Source organism: Amphiura filiformis, chromosome 20 (genome assembly GCF_039555335.1).
Source record: "Amphiura filiformis chromosome 20, Afil_fr2py, whole genome shotgun sequence".
Classification (NCBI taxonomy): Eukaryota; Metazoa; Echinodermata; class Ophiuroidea; order Amphilepidida; family Amphiuridae; genus Amphiura; species Amphiura filiformis.
The window spans coordinates 7,142,470-7,165,292 of NC_092647.1; the positions used below are offsets into that span (position 1 = coordinate 7,142,470).

A 22,823-nucleotide genomic window follows, 5' to 3' on the forward strand; every position below is an offset into this window, starting at 1 on the left:
TTTTTTAAAAACTTGTTGTCTGCAGTCGACTCCAGCGTGGAGAGAGTTAACTTGCCAGAAACTTTGCTTTTGACCAGGACGAGGCTGTCATTTATATGCAATCCGCTAATAGGTGCAATCACAGGCACTAACATGACTAAGTTGGATTGTAGAGGACTTTTGAACTGTTAGACTTTGGCAACTATTTCGCTACTATGTAACTTTAGCAGGAAGACCCTAAAATGTGCCAATATTTCGACTATGCACCTCACGATATAAAAGTATAGGAAAAGTTTGTTAAATCTTTGGCATTCGCAGACGACTCATTCATACAGAAAACGCATGAAATCAAAATGACAGCTATATAAATAGGCACATAGATGTTCAACCTACTTCAGTAGCACGTTTACAGGTGATGTTCATTCCTAGCTTTGACAGTCAACACGCCTCAACTTAACTATACTTTGTGCGAAGTTACGCTGGAGAAGTTTTCTTAAAGGGATACCACTTCGTCATGGGTGACAATTTAGCATTCGAACTTGAAGGGGAGGAAGGAAAGGAAACCATTCAAAATGACGAAAAACAAAACAAAGGAGACGCTACGAGTATGAAAAAAGTAGATGACGAGAAAACGCCGTTGATTAATATTATTGTTGGTTTATTTGCTGTGACTTTAATTGCTGCCACTATAACGGTTATTTTGTTTTTATCTCTTACAAATACACCTGAAAAGGAAAAGCTTATTGGTAAGTATGCACAAATTGCAGGCCTAATTTGGGGTCAGATTAGTTCTATTTAATTTGTTTCATCTCAGATCACAATCGTTTGCAAAATGTACTGTTCGGATGAAATTACAAAAAAAATATTGTTGTTTTGTTTGAATTATCCAATTTTTAAAATGCAAACAAAATGGCATTTTAATGAACGTCCGATTAAACACACAGATCTTATCAAAACGTTTTAAAGATTGTTTTTTATGCTTTAAATATCGGGTTATCATTTCATAAAAATGTTTTAGAATGCTTTGTATATATGAAAAAACAAACAAAACAAACAAAACAAAAAACAAAAAAACCAAAAAAAACAAACCCACAAACCCAAATAAACAAAAACAAACAAACACTACAACTAAAATTGTTTTCAAAACATACAAAACTTTATCGAAAATTATGTTTTGCAAACGTTAAATAACTTTAATATGTTAAACTTAGAATGTTTGCCGCAATATTTAAAATGTTATTAAAACGTTTACAAGAGGTTTAAAGGTTTTATGTCAACATTTGCTACCGTTTGCGAATGTTTTTGATTTTTGTGTGTGTTTACAAATCTTTTTTTGTCTTCAAAACAGAAATTTGTCTACAACCCATCGAGCCAGGACCGTGCGATTCTCTTAGCACACGGTGGGGTTATAACGCTGAGCTAGATGAGTGTGTCCAATTTATGTATGGAGGGTGTGATGGAAATCTTAATAATTTCATTACTGAAGATGACTGTCAGAGCAAATGTGGTGGTAAGTTGACAAAGATGCATACTACCAGAGATGTAGCCATGGTTTTCCTGGGGAATGGGCATGGGCACTTTCAAGAGACAAGATAAAATTGTCTAAATGGGTAAAAAATGTATAAAATCCGAAAATGACAGCGGCCAGTCAGCGTCAAAGGTGAGCCAGAATTTTACGAAATTAAAGACAACATCCCAGCAAATGCCAGACGTTGTCGTAAGATTTTTCTAAAGGACATACAACATGTACAAAGCTAGGTTGCCAAACACACAATCACTGTTTTGCACTGCAGTTTTTTTTAGTAAAATGGCTAAAGAATAATTGGTTCCTGCAATCCGGCCATCAAATTGGAAAAAACACGTTTATTTAAATTTTTTTTAAAACATTTATTGTTTGCTGGAATGCATGATGGTATAATAAACCACACTAGCCCATATTTCTTCACCATGCCTTACACAACGTGACATTTATCAGTACTGGTAGTATTTTGACAACAATGACATGGATTTGCTCAACCTATAATGATAATATATCTCTTGGACAAATAACAACGCGATATGACTTGCTACTATCATCATGTCCAGTTGCCAAGCCTTGGGCATGCCCTTCATGACAATTATATAAACTTGTGTAACACGTATTACTGCGCACAAAAAGTATCCGCACACGTAAAATAAAAGCGATATCTTATGGAAAATGAACCGAAATACAAATAAAAGACGCGAAACAATTAGATGGGTAATTTCTGTGTATTTTGATAAATGTTGGTATTTATACAGCGCCTTTCACATGTACCAAAGCGCTTTACATTTATTCCGCCGTATAGAATATGTCAGCTGCCATACAATGCCCAAGGCATGCTCATACCTTTGGGCGGCGCTCAATGGACAGTATTCATAACAGCTCCCCATTTCACACCTGGGTGGAGAGGAGTAATCGAGATAAAGTGCCTTACTCAAGGGCACAACACGATGGCGTCGCCGGGGCTCGAACCCGCAACCTTCCGATTATGAGTCGTAGCCCGTTCCGCTCGGCCACCGTGCTCCCTTGATACCTCATTCGGTACAAGGCGACTTGATTCCTTAAAGTCACACGGTACCAATTTGAAAGGAAAAGTAGAGCATTTCAAAAGTTTCAAAATTATTCCTTCTTCAGGGCGATTCCCATCGGCTTTTGTAACGGCTCATTGCAGCGAGACAGATCAACACTCGCTGGCATAATTAGCATGTTTTGAGAGAAAAGTCTAAAAGTTAGTAAACTTTTGTCACTTTTGCAATACTCTCTTTTTTCATTCAAATTTAGTTTAAGTTTGGAAGATAAAGTCGGATCGTACTAAATAAGATATCAAAATACGCAGAACAATCTTCTCTATCTATTGACTACTTAATTTAGCAATTTAGGTCTAGTGTCTTTGAGATACTGCTTTTTTTTCAAAGCTGAGACTAGTTGAGGGCACTAATACTCTTTGTGCGCAGTATATGATACATTGATTTAGGCCTAAGTGCTAAAGAGTGCAATGAACTATACGAGCTATTTCACTCTTTTTAAAAGAGTTCCTATACCCAGGAAACACAAACACGGTATTTAAAACGTTAGGCTGAATAAAAAATAAAACATGTTTCTCGTCCACACCCGCTTCCTTTTTTGAGGCCACATTCAAATTTATTTTTTATTTTTTAAATTCAGTTAGATGTCTGGAAAGTTGAGATGCTTTCTATAGCCTTTTCAATAAAATAGAAACAATCCTAGAACTTAAGGTTCTATAATCATTAGATGAGGCTTCCCTACAAGAACAATAAAACAGTCATCATTCTATATTTTTGCAAAATATTTGTCAACATTTAAATAACATGAAATGTTTCCATTGTTATATACTCCTAATGTTCGTTTACCTTGTCCTTGCATAGTTCATTAATCTTTGCAAGTCCCGGATATATTCTGGTTTGTCACTTCTAGGTGACTTTAAAATTGATAACTGGGTTGAACAGCTACAATATAATTATCTTTAATGCAAACAAATGAAGTAAAATTAGAGATGTCTCACAAGGAATTTGGGCTACGATCTATTCAATGACACAAATGTATACTTGGGAGATTTTAACTAGATTGATTGCCTCCTCCCCCCCCCCCAAAATGCGAGTTTTGGTTTCTGGTGAATGCTTTCTCATAAACCTGGTAAAATGTTAGAAGTGGAATAATGACCTAACCCCTAAACTCTTTTCAGACTAATGCACCTTCGAACAAACGGGATGTTCCCAAAAATACATCTTATGAAAGTAACACACAATAATCACATAGTTATATACACACACACCCCAACCATGTCACCCACCCACCCGCATATCCCCCCCACACAAAAGCACCCCTACATTATCCACACCCACAAACTTCTACTCACAAAACACCGCCAGTGAACTATAGACGAATCCAATTTCACGCATTCCTACACCTCAATGGCAGCCATAGCTGGGTGAAATGATGCGGCCTTGGAGGGTATTTTAAACTGCATTTTATCTCCCGTGTTACACGTAGACAAAAGAATGATGACAGTTTACAACACAAAAGAATCTAACATCGATTTTAAGCGACTTTAATCCACCCAATTGGGCATGCACAACACCAGTGTTGGTGCTGCGGGGACTCATCACCCAGTAATGGCCGACCAAATCCTGACCATGACTTGGCTCGTTGGATTCGTCTATACAATCATAAACATATTGCCCGCCAATATTTGGTTACGTTTTCAGATGCTGGAGGTCTCCCATCTACAGTGATGCAGTTACAAGACACTCCACTATCTACCGAAGACGTTTCTTATATCTTTGGTACCTCCTATCTCCTGAATGATGTCGCTCCTCCACAGAGGACTGGGACTCTGAGACAAGAGGGAGCATTACCCACTGGACACTTTGCTTGCAATCAGATTAACCATGGCCCACTGTCTCCTATGAGACAATTCCCTCATTCAGGTAAGCCTTTATTGAAGAAGGAAAAAAAAGGAAGGATGAAGGAAGAAAGGAAGGAGTGAGAAAGAAATGGAAGGAAGGAAAGAAAAGAAGGATGCAAGGAAATAATGCTTGGATGATAGTAAAAACTATCACACGGCTAAAGTCACTGTAATCATGATATAATAATGAATGTCAACGTATATGAGAAATTAGAATGTTGTCATGGTGGATGTTGTTGTTGATGATGTTGTTGGTGTTCTTGTTGTTGTTGTTGGTCTTTGTGGTTGTCATTGTTTATGGTGTTGGTGTTTTTGTTGATGTTGCTGGTGGTAGTGTTAATGGTGAAGGTTTGTTGGTTGATGTTGTTCTACTATCATGGCTTCTAAAGACGATGATAGTACTGCTTCTGATGGTACATATATTATGATGATATTAATAATGCTGCTGCTAATAATGATAATAATTGTGATGATAATCATTGTTGTCACTGACAACAACAATGATGCTGATGATGACGAGGACACTGACGATGATGATGAAAATGCTGAAGATGATGACAATGACACCCGATAAATACCGATACTAAAAGCAGCAGCATTGGTGATGATGAAAATGACAATGAATGATACAGACAATGATTATATCCTGCAACTATTTTACTCCACAGCAACCATGACATCAGAAGGCATCACATACGATGCCTACACATTAGATCGCTGGACTGCCACTGATAGAGAGGATCCATTCTACCAACTTACACCAGGACAGATGGACGAACCATGGGTGAAACTGGGGGAACTTGGAGCTGGGATGAAACAAATGGTATCAGGACCAGATGGGGCTCCATTGGCTATATTCTCAGGTAAGGATGTCAAATATGCTCATCTATATGGACATAATTCTTTAAGCCCGATGTTGGTATATTCATAGAATAGAATGCGCTTAGAATGTGTTGAGTACAAAAACTCATACCTGACATCTGGAGGTCAAATTGTCGGCAAGTGAATTTTGATATAGCACTGAACTCAACTCAGCCATTGGTGCCAATATGGGTATGATAGATTTGGACTAACATTGAAGTGCAACAAATAGCTAATAGTGTAGTGACATGCAGGACTTTCCTTATCGAGGGTGGCAGGATGAGGCAATGGGCTATTCCAGTTGAAATCCATACACCCCCGGTGGAAGACATGATCTTAATCTTCCACACAGGGAGTGTGAATTTCAAATGGGGTTACGTGAATGGGCGATTCCATTTAAAATCTACACCCCTTGGTGTAAAGGTTATGTCTTCCATAAGGGATTTATGGTTTGAAACTTTTAAAAATAAAAAATAGTCCAATGCAGTGTCCCAAACGGGCAGAATCTGGACCTGCATCTGCATACCAGTCCATTTTGGGTTTTTACCAATTGGTTGGATGAGGGGGGGGGGAGGAGGGGGGGAGGGGGTGTTTGTATTGGTAACCAAGGTGTGTGTTTCATAAAACTACTGAAAGTAAACACTTAAACCATGGACATATGTATGTGGATGGTTTTAACAGATATGGTATTACCATTTCCTCATTTCAATATGCAGGTCTTTCAGGCATCCAAGTTGGAATGGAGGACAGTGGTGGAGAACCAATCATGACAGATTTTGGGGAGATGTTTGCTAATTTTCTCTTCACTGATCAAAATGGCGGAACCATGGAAGTACCATTAGTTAGAGGGTCAGCCATGTTGACCCACCTCTTCAACAATACTGTTCCTTTGCTGAAGCCATATTGTTTGGTGGCTATCAATGGGGAAGACACATCATTCGAATGTCCTGATGAAGTAAATGGTATGGAAAAATATATTGATTTATTGTCTTTTTTTATCTCTTGTGTTGTTGTTGTTGTTGTTGATGTTGTTGCCATTGATGTTGTTATTATGGATGTTGCTGTATTGGTGAATTTGAGGATGCCTTACCAATTAAGCTAACTTGACCATTATAATTGATGGGATTGCCAAATGTTTTACTTGTAAAATCTCTTCCATTTTTATACAGTTGAGGACCAAGGTTCAGGATTTGTGGAAGCCTCGTGTGAAAACACCACAGGTATCTTAAGTCTTGTATTACATCTAACAAAACCTATCAGTGATGTCACAGATGTACAATGGGCTGCCACAGAATCAAATGAGTAAGCTTTTATATTTTAGATTTAGCACACAGAAAATGAAATAGAAATAAGCACATCAAAAAAAGAAAGTTCCCACTTCATTACAGGGCCATAACTTTGAAAGTCCCCTACATTAAAGGGCCATAAATTTGAAAGTCCCCGCTACATTAAAGGGACATAAATTTGAAAGTCCCCACTACATTAAAGGGACATAACTTTGAAAGTCCCCACTACATTAAAGGGCCATAACTTTGAAAGTCCCCACTACATTAAAGGGCCATAACTTTGAAAGTCCCCACTACATTAAAGGGTCATAACTTTGAAAGTCCCCACTACATTAGAGGGTCATAACTTTGAAAATCCCCACTACATTAAAGGGCCATAACTTTGAAAGTCCCCACTACATTAAAGGGACATAAATTTGAAAGTCTCCACTACATTAAAGGGACATAACTTTGAAAGTCCCCACTACATTAAAGGGCCATAACTTTGAAAGTCCCCACTACATTAAAGGGCCATAACTTTGAAAGTCCCCACTACATTAAAGGGTCATAACTTTGAAAGTCCCCACTACATTAAAGGGTCATAACTTTGAAAGTCCCCACTACATTAAAGGGTCATAACTTTGAAAGTCCCCACTACATTAAAGGGTCATAACTTTGAAAGTCCCCACTACATTAAAGGGTCATAACTTTGAAAGTCCTCACTATATACATTAAAGGGTCATAACTAAGAAAGTCCCCACTACATTAAACGGTCATAACTTTGAAAGTCCCCACTGCATTAAAGGGCCATAACTTTGAAAGTCCCCACTACATTATAGGGTCATAACTTTGAAAGTCCCCACTACATTAAAGGGTCATAACTTTGAAAGTCTCACTACATTAAAGGGCCATAACTTTGAAAGTCCCCACTACATTACATTAAAGGGTCATAACTTTGAAAGTTCCCACTACATTAAAGGGTCATAACTTTGAAAGTCCCCACTACATAAAAGGGCCATAACTTTGAAAGTCCCCACTACATTAAAGGGTCATAACTTTGAAAGTCCCCACTACATTAAAGGGTCATAACTTTGAAAGTCCCCACTACATTAAAGGGTCATAACTTTGAAAGTCCCCACTACATTAAAGGGTCATAACTTTGAAAGTCCCCACTACATTAAAGGGCCATAACTTTGAAAGTCCCCACTACATTAAAGGGCCATAACTTTGAAAGTCCCCACTGCATTAAAGGGTCATAACTTTGAAAGTCCCCACTACATTAAAGGGTCATAACTTTGAAAGTCCACACTACATTAAAGGGTCATAACTTTGAAAGTCCCCACTACTTTAAAGGGCCATAACTTTGAAAGTCCCCACTACATTAAAGGGTCATAACTTTGAAAGTCCCCACTACATTAAAGGGTCATAACTTTGAAAGTCCCCACTACATTAAAGGGCCATAGCTTTGAAAGTCCCCTCTGCATTAAAGGGTCATAACTTTGAAAGTCCCCACTACATTAAAGGGTCATAACTTTGAAAGTCCCCACTACATTAAAGGGTCATAACTTTGAAAGTCCGCACTACTTTAAAGGGCCATAACTTTGAAAGTCCCCACTACATTAAAGGGTCATAACTTTGAAAGCAATAAAACTGATATGAGCGTGTGGAGAATTTGTTAGCTGCATCATGATACTAAACTTGTGTAAAACAATATTGGACAGGCATGGGAATTGTTAAGGTTTAAACATGAATTCAGGTTTTTTTGTTGTCCAAATGTCAGCACTTTCTTTTAATTTCAGCTCATTTTGGTATTTTCAATTTCACATGCTTTTTTGACAAGGTTTTTCAACACTTTCAGGTTTTTCATGGATGTTCATTCTCATGCCATTCTCTTCCTAATTTGGAATAATCAAGATATTAATGATCAAATGGAATATAGTACAATTCAAAACGTTGCAGCATCATTTTATGTGATCAGAAGATCATCCTGCATCATTATAAGCTGGAGCCATAAGGAATATGAAATTCACCATTTGTATAGCCCATTTCTATTGACATGTTTTCTGTAGAATAGAGTTCATATGACATACATGTGCTAACTAACACCCTGTATTAATTCGGAAGGAATCCATGTGGAGAATACTTACACTTTGAACTTGGCATTGGAATCCAAAAGTATTTGCACACTTATATTCTAATTCATGAACCAAGACAGGGTAAATACCACCTTCTGTGTGAGAAGTATAGAAAACACATGCTCGAATTTTGAGTAAATTGGATTAACACTAATGTAAATACAATATAATGGCAGAAAAGAACCAAACGCATTAAAGCCATGGTGTACTATATTTTTAAATCAATTTGGTTAATTTTTGTCAAAAGTGATTTGGCATATTTGTAATGTTTACACATGTCTCAACTTGTTTTGTGTCTGTATTACATCATACCAATTTTGACTTATTGGATAGTATCAAAGTGGCCAACATAGTAAGTGTTTCGTTTCTCCTATCTAACCTCATTGTTTTTGCTCAATATGGATTATTATTTTATAAATGAATATCAAAATTAAATGTGAACGAAATCGTACATATGATGGCTTTAAGGCTTCTGAAACATTTATACCAAATTTTTCAAAAGTTTGTATTACAAAATCAAATTTTGTGTAATTTTGGAACTTATCTTTTTTAGGAAGGCAATATCAAAATTAATTTTCAAAAGTAATACTTTAACAAGTTCAGGTTTTGCATGTACAAATTGCTTTCAAAGACAAAGTAAACATAATGTTAAATCTGCATTATGCAACTATATGTGACCTTCTCTCGCGAATCGCGAAGTGAGGGTAAAGTCGAAAGTTGCTAGAGACCTATTGGCTGGTGAGTTAATGTTCTTTGTTTGACGCACACCTGTATAAGTCAGTAGTATGCCTCTGTGAATGGGGGATTCTGCAAACCAGCAGTATATCCTTTGTGAATGCATGGGACACAATGGACAGTCACAAAGGACATACTACCTGCTTGTACAGGTGTGCGTCAAACAAAGAACATCGGCAGCCAGAAGGTCTCGAAACTACCAACTTTAAACTCATTCCGTGAGAGCAGGTCACATGTATGCAGAAAGCCCTGCGTCTGGAATATCATATATGTTGGATCTTTTTTAAAAATTATAAAATATATATCTCATTTTCTTTACACTAGATGGGAAACAATGCGTGAGATGTACACCTGCGATACTCAATCATGTGATCTCTCTAGTGATGGGCTCACTGTTACAATCAACATTGCAAACTCCACCAATACCATGTATTTTGCTATCAACGTCCTCCATCACTGGGTAGTGCCGCAACATGACTATGACTACTACTGGGTGCGCAATCCTGCAGTTGTACCTTGCGAAGATGGCAGTGACCCACTTGTGTTTAGTGGAACCATAATGCCGCCATGGTTCTATGGGACAGTAACGACCGAGGCGTCACTTGATGGGAGTGGTAATGTGGTGATTAGTGCTCACATGAGTGGCTCTGCTGGTCAAATGGAAGAGGTACGTGGCAATTCCGAATGAAATCCATACTTGTTAAAATGTAGAACCCCAATGGCTATGCCATTGGGGATAACCTTCAAACACTTACAGAAATGGTTAATTTTTATTTTGCATGAGCATTTGAAGAAAATCTCTGATTATTGCTTTAATACGATAATTTTACAGATACAGTACTTAGTGAGTTCATCAGAGGCCTGGTCTGACCAATCAGAATGGAAGACATGTACCCGTGAAGTCTGTACCTTATTTGACAACAACTATAGAGTTACCATAACGATACCAGTACCTTCTGACATTACTAATTATGCAGTCAATATAATTACTCAGTATGTGATCACACCAGAGCCACACAACTGGAGAACGCAGCCTCATGAGGTGAGTCTTATGAATTTTAGTGGGCATATGAAAGGATGCCCAAAATGGTCAAACATTTTAAGAACAATTCACAATTAACGGAAAGTATATAAAATGTTCAATGTCGCAAATAAAAGGGATAAGTACATTCGTAAAATGCAAGCCATTTTCATCTAAAAATTACTCAGTATGTGATCACACCAGAGTGTGATTACTCTGAAAAAATTGAAAAATTACTCAATAAATGATAACACGTGCTTATGAAGAGCACGTGTGGCCGAGTGGATAAGGCGCCCGACTAATAATCCATAGGTTGCGAGTTCGAGCCCCGCTCGTGCCAACGTGTTGTGTCCTTGGGCAAGGCACTTTATCCTCATTGCCTACTGGGGGATGGGGTTGGGTTGGATTGGATGTTTGTATAGTTGTTTGTTTCAATGTTGCAATATTGGCGCTGATTAAGCTGCTGCCTGCTAATTGCACTGTGTCTGCTTAGTTGTGTTTAATGTACAATTCTAGCAAGTTGACCTGCGGGTCACCATTAGAGTTTGAAATAAAACCTTCCTTTACCTTCCTTTAAAAACACTCCATAATTATGAAAGTTCTGCACCTCCTAAATATCAAGGCACAATATCAAGGAATATGCCTAGCAAGTATTTTGGTGATGCTCTGTTCACCTATCAGAGAGTTTTCCAGCATTTATTCATGACCAAATATGATGCTTTAGTGTTAATTTACCATGGCCCCCCTCTCTCTCTATTGACTTTGTACAGATCCGGACTGAAGCAGCACCACCCAGGCCAGGTCCAACACCAATATTCATCTCTGGCAGTAAGTCCTTCATATTTGAGCTATCTGAGCCAGGCAATGCGCTACCAGGAACAACCAGGAAATTTGTTACATACTTTTCGGAAGACGTGAACTTGCAGGTAAAGCTTTTAGAAGATGCAAATAAGCTGATTAATATTGATAAATATGCAGATAATGTAACGCAAAACAATAGTTCATCATATTTTATCACCCATAACCAATGTTCATTGATTGTTGCATTTAAGTGGTAGAGCTGGTTAAATTAATTCTATCCAGAGAGCTGGATGGCCAGATGACAAAACATCCATCTATGGCTCTATGCTATAACAAATTTATAAGCCTCAATCACACAACTGATTGTGAAGCCCAACAAAATGTCATTTAGCAGTGAGTTTGTGCAGTTAGGGAATTTCAAATTTATGAAAATAGGACCCCTATTTCAGATTTTCTTTTCATAAACCTGATAATAAACCTCTTGTTTTGGATCTTAAAATCACGTTTTTGTAAAAGGTTTTTGAATTTGGTTGAGTTTCTTGTAGATTTAAGTGCATCGTAATTCCATGTTTATTTTATTTCATCATCCTTACATGTTTTCTTTAACATTTCCTGATTTTTGTTATATCGATTTTCTCTAGTTGACATCCAAAGGAGCTTCCATAGTATCACCAAACTCAGATGGCTTCACAGGTATCATGCAATTAGTATATGCAGGCAGTGGACCCAAGGGAGATTTCACACACGCTAACCGTCTGAATCAATTCGCTGGTGTGTACTCCTACAAACCCAAGACCAGGTTTGGTGCGGATACCGAGAACCCAGATAAGGGATACATAAGTTTTGATTGGAATAAGATGGGTGGAGACTTCTTTGGGCAAAATCCAGAAGAGAACTTATTGATGGTTGTACTACCGCATCATGTAAGTAACTGAAGAATCAAGTGGCCACAACGAGAAAACTACATGTATTTATTCCCCGGGATTTATTCATACTCGGATTGACCAGTGCCATGCCTAGGAGGTGTATCAATGAGTGGGTTTTCAATGAAGATCAATGGGCGCATTTGGGCAAAAGTGCCCTTAAAGTGCCCAATTATGGCAAATCTGGGTGCTTTTTCTTGAAAATTGGTATACTGATATGGGTAGGCAAAAAGTAGGTATAGAGAAAGTCAGCATCTGAAAGTCTGCGTGGTACACCCCCCATTTTTTGTCGAAGAACCTCCCCGGGGTTATGGGTGGGGTTGTGAAAGTCTCCTCCTACCCATGTTTTTTTGCAAACTCACACCATTTTTACGCTTTCGGGATTAACCACCCCTCCAGTATAAATAAACAGTCATGAACAATATCATTTATTATTTTATTTAATAAAATATAATTTATTATACTAACGTTTCGTACAAACGTACTTGATCACAGTGACAATTAAGTGAGTGTCCTTTTTTTTTTTTTTTTCGTGAGCCAATAGTAAAAATATATCTAGAAGCAGTAAAAGCAGAAAAGTGCAGTTTATCATTTCATTACAGCATGTGTCACAAAAAGCGGTTCAAAGCGACACCAAGACTGAACCAACTCCTCAATCCAATCTCAGCAAAAACGTTTTCGACATTATTCACAAAACGGGTATAAAACGTCTTCATATTATTCAAGACATTTTTTGCAAACATACTGCAAAACATTCTAAGTGGTAACAAAATATTTGCCAAAAAATGTTTGCAAAAACATTTGGACAGTATTTTTTTTTTTATTGTAGTGTGTTTTCATGCAAATTGTTTTAAAACGTTTTCATAGGTTCATGACTTTTATAATACCTGACATTTAATGTTATAAAATGTTTTGACCAAATTCCAAACCCGAAATATAACCTGTTAAAGCGTTTTAAAAACGTTTTGTGTTTGTTGGGATATAGTGTTGCCAAAATTTTTCAACCCAAATCGCAGGTCAAAAACCCAAAAATTGGCCAAGTTTTTTCTCAACTATTGGTTTTTCTAGGAAATCAAGCTTTCTTAAAAAAAAAAAACAAGTTACATATTTTTCATTACAGGAAGAGCTCCTGGGCAGTGAGAACCTTATAGAAATGCCACCATTTGGGTTCGAAGGTCATATAGGTGATAGATGGGTAATGGAAGAAGCATTGCCACGTGCATCTATGGAACCAATTCCTGAGGCTGTAGCAAGGATTAAAGATCATCCTACAAGATTGCAGGTACGATATTGATGAAAAGGTTGCATAGATTTTTATGTGGGTGGGTGGGTGGGTGGGGGTGTGTACTGTGGGGGTGTGTACAATCTGTGAAGTGAAGCTTCTTGCAGCTTTGACTTTGAGGCCTGCTCAGGGAGTTCAGGGGCCTAAAATGTTTGACTACGAGGCGAGTTTCGGTTAAATTTTCACTCAAAAGTAATGATTAACTAGTGGCAAATGGTGGTCATAGACCACAAACCTAGCTGGGGCATGTTGGTGTTGTGGAGGTATCTGACCCCTACAAAATGTTCCAAAAATGCTCCCCTGGTCATGGGGTTTGTTTTCACCGAGTTTGAGTCCCGTACTCCTAACAGATGTCCAAAAAATTCAATTCTAAGATTTGACCCCAGATGACCTTTGACCTGACCTATGCATGATGTTCCATAATGCTCCCCTGGTCTTGAGGTTTGTTATCACCATGTTTGAGCCCCGTACCTCTTACAGATATCCAGAAAATGAAATTCTACGATTTGACCCCAGATGACCTTTGACATGACCCTTGCACAGTGTTCCAAAATGTTCCCCAGGTCAGTAAGTTTGTTGTTGTGGAGTTTGAGCCCCGTACCCCTAACAGATGTCCAGAAAATGCATTTAGAAAATTTGACCTCTACATGACCTTTGACCTGACCCCTGCAAAATGTTCCCCTGGTCATGAGATTTGTTGTCACTGAGTTTGAGCCCCATACCCCTTGCAGATATCCTGAAAATGAATTTATAAAGATTTGACCCCAGATAACCTTTGACCTGACCCCTGCAAATTGTTCCAACATGTTCCCCTGATCATTAAGTTTGTTGTCACCAAGTTTGAGCCCCGTACCCCTTACAGATGTCCAGGAAATGCGTTTCTAAAATTTGACCTCTGCATGACCTTTGACCTGACCCCGCAAAATGTTCCCCTGGTCATGAGATATATTGTATCGAGTTTGAGCCCCATACTCCTTACAGATGTCCAGATAATGCAATTGTAAGATTTTACCCCCTTAATGACCTTTGACCCCAATTCTGTGTGAAAGGTATGGGCACTGGGTAAAGCCGATGCACATGTGTAAGTGACGTCATTGTGCTATGTAATATGTGGCAGAAGAAGCATTTTGAAGATATTTGGTTATATACCGAAAATGCCCTTTAATGACCTTTGATCCCAATTCTGTTTGCACCATATGGGCACTGGATATAGGCGATACATATGTGCAAGTTACGTAATTGTAGGGTGTAACATGTAGGAGGAGAAGCATTTTGAAGTTTGTTGCCAGAAGAAGAAGAAGAAGAAGAAAGAAAGAAGAATCGGAGAGCATTACAGTACCTAGCTGGGGGGTGTAAACCCCCAGCTAGGTAACTATAATGATTTAATATTAGTAAATTATATATAGCATACTTGCAAGAGTAAGTGCAATGCACAATGTTTTTCATTCTCACTCAAATTAATCTTTCCCATTTCACAGGCAATCCTAGATGCAATTGAAAAAGATGCCGATTACCAGACCGTCACAGAGCACTGCATGCAATCAGATGCCCAAAGCTATTGGTCAGGCAAAGACATTGCTATGGTAGCAAGATTGGCTAGTATTTCTCGAGCGTTTGAAACTGACCACTACAAGAAACTTGATGAAGACCTCCGATATTGTCTTGACCGGTGGTTGAGGATTGTGGATGGAGAGCTGTCAGTGGCCAATACATTTAAGTAAGTAGTGCAGATGGGTAGCTACTATTAGATTGGGAACAGGGAAGAGGGGTCTTATCAAGTAAGCATTGCTGCTTAGTATAGTAGTCAACTTAGCTATCAAGGGCTAATACATTCATGACATTCGAGAGAGTATTATCAGTTTATACTATATTAGATTGAGAATATGATATGGAAGAGGGGCACTATCAAGTAAGCATTGCTGCTTTGTGCTTTGTATATAGTAGTTAGCTATCAAACATTCAATTCAGTAGTATATAATTAGCATCGCTGCTTTGTAACCAGCCTATAACAAAGCAAGAAGTAGTAGGACAACTTAGTGGCAGTGTAAGAAGTGTAAACCGGATTCTGCATGACCCTATCAAAATAGTTTTACTGGAACATTTGGAATTATAAATTTAAAAGTGGCAGAAATCATTAAAAAAATTGGCAAATTGATGGTAGGTTCTGACAGATAACTAAACTTGTAAGTCATCCAACTGATTAGAACGACATTCTGACCTTGGTACATGGTCAATATCATTAATTTATAATGAGCATCGTTTGTTTAAGGGATCTAAAATGAGCGTTAATTGCGTTTCGACAGTATTTTTGTGGGACATGAGAGCACCTCAGACCTATCGAATTGCATTCTGAATACGAAGCATGTCTTTCTGATATCAAATAATTTTCAATTTTTGATATATAACAGTCCTCGAAGTAAATTATATAAATCTAATGATATATTCTTAAAGTGTATGTAGCAGGAGGAAAAGCTGACGGTCAATTGAAAATTTTGACCTTTCATATTGAAGATATGGATATCTTCAATACGAAAGGTCAAAATTTTCAATTGATCGTCGGCTTTTCATCCCACCTACATACACTTTAAGTATAAATCATCAGATGTATAAAGTTTACTTCAAGTACAGTTAAATATCAAAAATATCAATTTGTAATGATTTGCCATAAAATGTGTATTAAATTGCGAATTTCAAAAAATCTAAATTATTTGATATCAGAATGACATTCTTCGTATTCAGAATGCAATTCGATATGTCTGATGTGCTCTAATGTCCCAAAATAAATACTGTCCAAACGTTCATACCCCAGCCCTTAACCCATTCTTTACATTGACCATATCAATCACATACACATTCCTCCACTCAGATATGACAATGTATGGGGTGGTATGTTCCTACGTGGTGCCCAGGAATGGGAACCGGTGTACCCATGGAGCAACTTTGGCTTCACCTCCTATGCAGACCATCACTTTCATCTAGGAATGTGGATTTATGCTATCGCTTACTACTCCAAATATCACATGGATTGGGCCATGGAAAATGGTAAGATCATTATATTTTACTGGAAACCACTTTTAACTTCACCAAATTTCAGTGGGTGGGGGCACTCCTGCATTAATGTTGTAAGCAACTATTATGATTTGTCTTTCAAAAATGACTATTAGCATGATTAGCAAGGATTAAAAAAAAATCAAATTAGCCCTTAACCATGTTAACAAATATTGTACACAAATATCATACATAACGTTCTTTGGTTGCAAATCTTTATCCCCACCGACCCATCAGATGTTTGAGCAATACACAAAAAGACAGAAACTACAACTAGTTAGATAATTGTGTAGGTTATGAAATATGAGAATCCCCACAGATCATCATTTTGCTTTACAAAACCAATATAATCAGCATATTCGTTCATATGGATATATTTTCAAGTATTGTTCTGAGTGGCCTCCAGGTACAGAATCATTAATACCTTTATCCACTTGAATGCGTAATCGCTATATGGCAGAGACTAGGCATAGAGTGCTAATATCTTTTAAAACCAGATCTTCAATCTGTGAATTGTAACAAAGATGTGCCACAAGTACATCTATCAGAATTTTAAACTTTAGTACTAACTTTTTGGTTCAATGTTGAAAACATTTAATACAAAGTCATGTACAATATCATATCTACACAAGTTAAAAAAATGGATGTAGTTTTGAATGTTGTGAACCATCTGTGCTAACAGGCAAGTTTATCAATGCTGGGGTGGGGAATGGGGACATTCTCCCATTCCCCAAGTCATAACAAAAAGTAACTGAAAATTCCACTATTTTGGGTACAAATTTGCAAAGTTTTGAACATTTTCATATTATGCCATCAGAAACCCACTTCACCAGGACAAAACTGCTGGTTACAACATTGGTCCTGCTCTATATCATAAGAAGCAATGTTTATGTCCTGTTTCATGACTACTCTAGAATTCTTTAAAGACGTCATTGTAAAATTGCATATATGTTCTTCATTTTAGAGAACTATGATCGTATCATGGCACTGGCAAGAGATGTAGGAAGTCCTAGCAAGGCGGATACGTATTTCCCTACAGTAAGACAAAAGGATTGGTACATAGGATCATCTTGGGCTACCGGGATTGGTGGAGGGACAAGACAAGAAGAATCAACCAGTGAGGTAATAAAACAACAGGGAAGGATCTAAAGGGTGGGGGTGGGGAGGGCTGATCCTACAGTAAATTGATAGGATCTTGGTAAGCCTATAGGGTCATCTTGGGCTACTGGGATTGGTGGAGGTACAAGACGAGAAGAATCAACCAGTGAGGTAAACAACAGGGAGGGATCTAAGCGATGGGTGGGTGGGGAGGGCTGATCCTACAGTAAGACAAAATGATTGGTACATAGGGTCATCTTTTTTCTGTTTCACCATTACAGGCTATTAACTGTTACCATGCCCTTGCTGCATTAGGAGAAGTATTTGAGGATTCCAACCTCATGGCAACCGGTCAACTCATGCTGGCTACAGAAATCCGAGCAACTCGTAACTACTGGCATGTGCGTCCAAACAACCGCCACTTATTCCCGCCGATGCTTCAGAAGTGGGGTGTGCTGGGTCAGCTACAGGAGGATGGTATATATTACTACACATTAAATTGGGAGTGTGAGCCCGATCAGTTTCCACAACGACATGCATGTGTAGTCGGGATACAAATTATACCAATCATTTCAGTTTCACATCTTTATATGGATCAGGTAACCTTTCCTACTGATGTTTTGACAAATATATCGTTTAAAAATGATCTTCATATAAATAAATTGCTTGTATTTCACATTGAATAGCACCCACGTACAAGGGCTAGCTTTCAAAAAGTACCCAAAGCAACTAAGTTTCTTCAGTGTAATAAAATCGGTACAATCTACTTTGTAACACTTACCCTGAATCTTTCCTCCTCTTCCAGGAATGGGCCGTTAACGTCCAAGATGTCTGCAATTGGGCCATTGATCCCACAACAGCTCCTGGAGCAGAAAAGATTGACACCACACGTTATACACTGGACCCTGTGTCATCAAGGTGGCAGGCTTTCTGTCAATCAATCTTAGCAAAAGTGGATGAAACAGCCCAAACAAGGGCAGCAGACTATATAATGTCAGTAGACACTGATGACTTAGAGCCAGGAACTGGGCTTGCTAGTACTTTGTTATTTATATGGGAGTCTTCTTAACTGAGCTATTTACCTTGTATTTATACATATATTTATATGTACCAGGGATAAACTTTCTTCAACAACTATACAAGGGGCTATTCCAGATCAAATCTATAGAGGGGGTATGGATTTCAAATGGAGTCACCAATTTAGGTAATCCCATTTAGAATTTAAAGGAGTATTTCGTGATCCTAGCATTCTTTTTATTTTATGATATTTTTCAGTAGATATCCACGAAAAAAGCTTATTCGCAAAATTTCAGTTGATTCTGATTTAGCGTTTGCGAATTATGTATGATTATTATGTGTATTACACTGCTCTATAGACAATGTGTTGTAATTTTGTTCTGGTATACCAGAACGAAATACAAATTTGACGATAACTTTGCTAAACTAATTAACCTGCAAGAAATTTTTGAACATAAACATTATGTACCCAGAGGTTTCCAGTGATATAAAAATCTCAACTTTTATTGAGAAAAGTAGGAGGGGTGGGTGATGCAGTGGATCACGAAATGCCCTTTTAATCTCCTGTGTAGAAGATTAAGGTCATGTCTTCCATAGGAGGTGTATGGATTTCATCTGGAAAAGGCAAGACTTGGGAGCAGCATATGTATAGATGAGTTGACATCTGACGTCAATTCCTGGCAGTATGCGCATGCATCATCACAATTTCCATTGTTTTTGCCTGGCAGTATGGGCGCGCATCATATTATGCTCATGTCTCATGTTTTAAAACTCCCGCCACACCACAATAATGGTATTGAACATTGTAGTGGTTGCATGGGGTTCACTCAAGCATATCGATATACCAGTCCCTTGCCTTTGTTGATAAACATTGAGGTCACCTCATCTATAGCCTGCAACTGGCACACTCTTTGTGAATTCACACAAGCAATTAACATGAACTAGTTTGATACGGAATTTGAAACAATATTGTAACATTTGGAGGATGCCCCCATTTTTCTAAAAAATATGATCTTTATGCGATTGTAATATAACAATTTAATGAACATAGGTGTAGATCCCAGAGGATGGGGGATAAATCCCCCCAATATTTTGCCAGGGGTATGGTCCACACAATCATTCCCCACAGTGTTGACACCTGTATGTTTTTCTGACCAAATTAACCTAATATTTGGCCATTTTAGCCCCAAAAGTGACAGAAACCCTTTCTGACACAAGTTTTCAGAATTTTGGCTAAAGAATAACAAAATTAGAATTTGACGTACATGTATATATCGGGCATTATGCTTTAAACTAGTAGTCACAAGAAAGCTTACAACTACCAGACATCTCTAATATTTAGGTAACTGTAATTTATTTAAAATGATGCATTTTATGGCATCTTTTTTTGTACAAAATATAAGTATGATAACAAAATAAATACTACAAGAAAACAATGTCCACAATTGTTTGGGAGATCTTGCTTTTTGTGATTCATTAATTGGCTATTATGCCGTATTTGAAATCCAGACACCCCTATGGAACAATAGAGACATTGCGATTTCCAAACGTAGACATCGGACGTACGTTGGTCTATTCAAAACCACTCTCCTGTATTGAAGCGAGGTCACGTATTTAGCTAGTTTTGAAGATATTCCACGTGCGAAATCGACGTAGATACATCGTTGAAAATGCACAAAATTTGTCCATTTCACAATATGTTAAAGACAGTCAAAGATAATGAACATACGAAGGAAAGTCTAATTATTATTATGATCCTTTTTGTTTGTAACAAATCATTATAATAAAGGTACAGCGATGTGATAAAAATGGACTAAATTTAAACGCAATATTCATACGCAGAGATTGCCCATACGCAGAGATTGCCCTATTCAGGTAACCTCATTTGAAATTCAAACTCCGTGTCTTCCATAAGGGGTGTTTGTAATTCAACTGGAATAGTTCAATAATTGTTTGTTTTCGTATATTGGGAATATACGAAAACAAACTAGATTGTGGTGTACTTAGAATTATTTGTTAGCTAGGGATCCAAATTCATCATGCTTATCAAGTCATTGAATGAAAATTGGCGCAGACAAATTAAAATAAGCAGTAAAGCGGAACTGTTTGCGGTTTACTTAGTTTGTACGCTGGGTGCAATGAGTGTACAATAAATTGCGAAATTTGGCACTTTGCTTATTTGTATTATATACCTCGACTTCCTACATTAGTACCCAGTTTCAACCACCGTTTATCAGTGAAGGCCTCTTAAGATAATGGTTAGGGCATCCGTATAGTGATCGGAAGGTCATAGGTTCAAAACCCACAAAATTTTCGGAACAGAGCCCTATATCTGTATATAGGGATCTATGTGCTCCCCCGGGTGTGCTCCTATCATTGCACGATCGTAGTAGACCTGGCCGGCGACGACATTTGCGAATTGACTGTTCTCAACATTGGTATAGGCCGTTAGTACGGAGTGTCTCATCTCATAGTCCATTATCTCTAGCTACACCTGCGTTGTAGTACTTTGCGTTCCCGATATATCGATTACGTTTTGCCGCAACTCGTCGTCGTTAAAATGTATTGAACTTTATTGCGATACCACGATGCAGTATTGTATAGTACAATGCGGCAACGCAAAGCAATTGCGGCATAGTATTAACGGACCTTTAGCCGCCATTTGGATGTTTTCTGTGTTATCCAGGGTCATTGTTCGGTAATAATCAAGCAAACAAAATCATGAAAATAGCGAACTGTTGGATAACCATTCTATACAAAAAGGCCGTTTTTAAGTGGCTTGTTTTAAAAATTTTTAAGTCAACACAGTGATAATCGGCTTAATATGTTATTGTATATGATTTAGCGTTATCTTTCACTTTATCTGTTGCTCGATGTTTCAAATATTTTACGCTTTCTCGGTGATGAATACATGACTGATAGTACCATTAAGAGAGTTGTGCTTTAAAAACACTTTAAGTAAACCCTATCTGATTGTAAATTAATACAAGCAACAAAATCCACATATCCAATCAAAAAGTTGTCAACTTATTGATTTCGTTAATTGATTGACTAGTACTTTTCCTTAATAGTGCGTTCAGGTCGATTGCCATGATATTGATAGTGATACTGACGATATTTGTACGGATTCCCAGAACAAGGAAAGCCAATGTCAATGGCCGATGCTTGAGAAAAGTTTTGTCATTAAGCATATATATTTACCTTTTCCTTCCATTCTCAGGATTACTTTTCCTAAAGCTTCCCATAATCATGATAATGGACTTTCTTCAGAGTATCACCTAACTTTACATTCCTCGCTACTTGTTTGAAACACTGGATCCACTTCTCTGGAAGAGCCATGTGCTATTTTGCTGACAGGGCCCTTTCCCTTAAATTCACCTCTGATTTTTAGGCTCATTAATTTATTGTATTGTCTTCTTGTCAGAAGTGTGCCACAACTAATACAATTATATCTCGGGGGAGGGCGTATACTATCATATGGGGCTTTGCATTACACGTTTTTGATTCTCATATCAAAACCGCTGGAACAATGTAATTCGAACTATTCATCTAGTTATAATGGCACGTCTCAATCTAAGATAAAAACCAGAACATGAAAAATTGGATCACGCCTCTTTTAAACAACGCGGATACTGACTGATTCCCCATGGTTCCTAGGTTGATTCAGTTTTAAAGGGAATATCAGAGATCCTTCGAGGACCAAAAAATGTATAACATTTTCCGAAGACATTTAACGCGGCTGTGTACTCTAGACATTGTTGCTTTCGCGAAATTGAGTTTTTTTGATATGTTTGTACTTTGTTATGTTTTTATAAATACAAGGAATGAAAATCCAGATTTGTAAACTCCAACTGCAATATTTTAAGGATTTTATTTCACTATTCCACTCGTGTTTGAAATTGAAAAGGAAAGAAAATCTTTGTTGTACCAGCAGGGTACACGCGCGCAATAACGCATCGCTTTGCGTATCGCGCAATTTGGTAACGCATAAATACGCTACGCATACGCGACGCTTATCTGCATGCGCGGCGCATCTTATGGAAACACCACGGAAGCACTGATTTCACAAAAACCTAGTCGTCATATGGCTCCGTTTTAGCTGATAAAATGTTATTTTTTTCAAGTTCTTTCCCCCGATTTAAACATCAAGATATGAATAGATTTCGCCCAAACTTCTTAAGGGGCTGTGGATTTACCCGATGTTCACGTA

The 22,823-nt window shown here is 37.8% G+C and overlaps 1 protein-coding gene across 1 annotated transcript; it reads left to right on the forward strand.

Annotated features, from left to right (window-relative positions):
* The first annotated feature begins 5 nt into the window (after positions 1–5).
* LOC140141810 (uncharacterized) lies at positions 6–20,058 on the forward strand. Its single transcript, XM_072163673.1, has 16 exons — positions 6–725; positions 1,328–1,489; positions 4,228–4,449; positions 5,096–5,290; positions 6,005–6,250; positions 6,458–6,590; positions 9,748–10,090; positions 10,256–10,465; positions 11,215–11,370; positions 11,887–12,168; positions 13,289–13,450; positions 14,929–15,167; positions 16,317–16,492; positions 17,463–17,620; positions 17,878–18,195; positions 18,402–20,058. The coding sequence occupies exons 1-16, from the start codon at positions 494–496 to the stop codon at positions 18,663–18,665; spliced, it is 3,498 nt and encodes a 1,165-aa protein (XP_072019774.1). The 5' UTR covers positions 6–493; the 3' UTR covers positions 18,666–20,058.
* Positions 20,059–22,823: the final 2,765 nt, after the last annotated feature.

Coding starts and splice junctions, on each gene's coding strand:
- LOC140141810 (XM_072163673.1), top strand. CDS start 494: ATGGGTGACAATTTAGCATTCGAACTTGAAGGGGAGGAAGGAAAGGAA. Junction 6,591..9,747: donor GCTGCCACAGAATCAAATGA/GTAAGCTTTTAT, acceptor TCTTTACACTAG/ATGGGAAACAATGCGTGAGA. Junction 13,451..14,928: donor ATCATCCTACAAGATTGCAG/GTACGATATTGA, acceptor CCCATTTCACAG/GCAATCCTAGATGCAATTGA.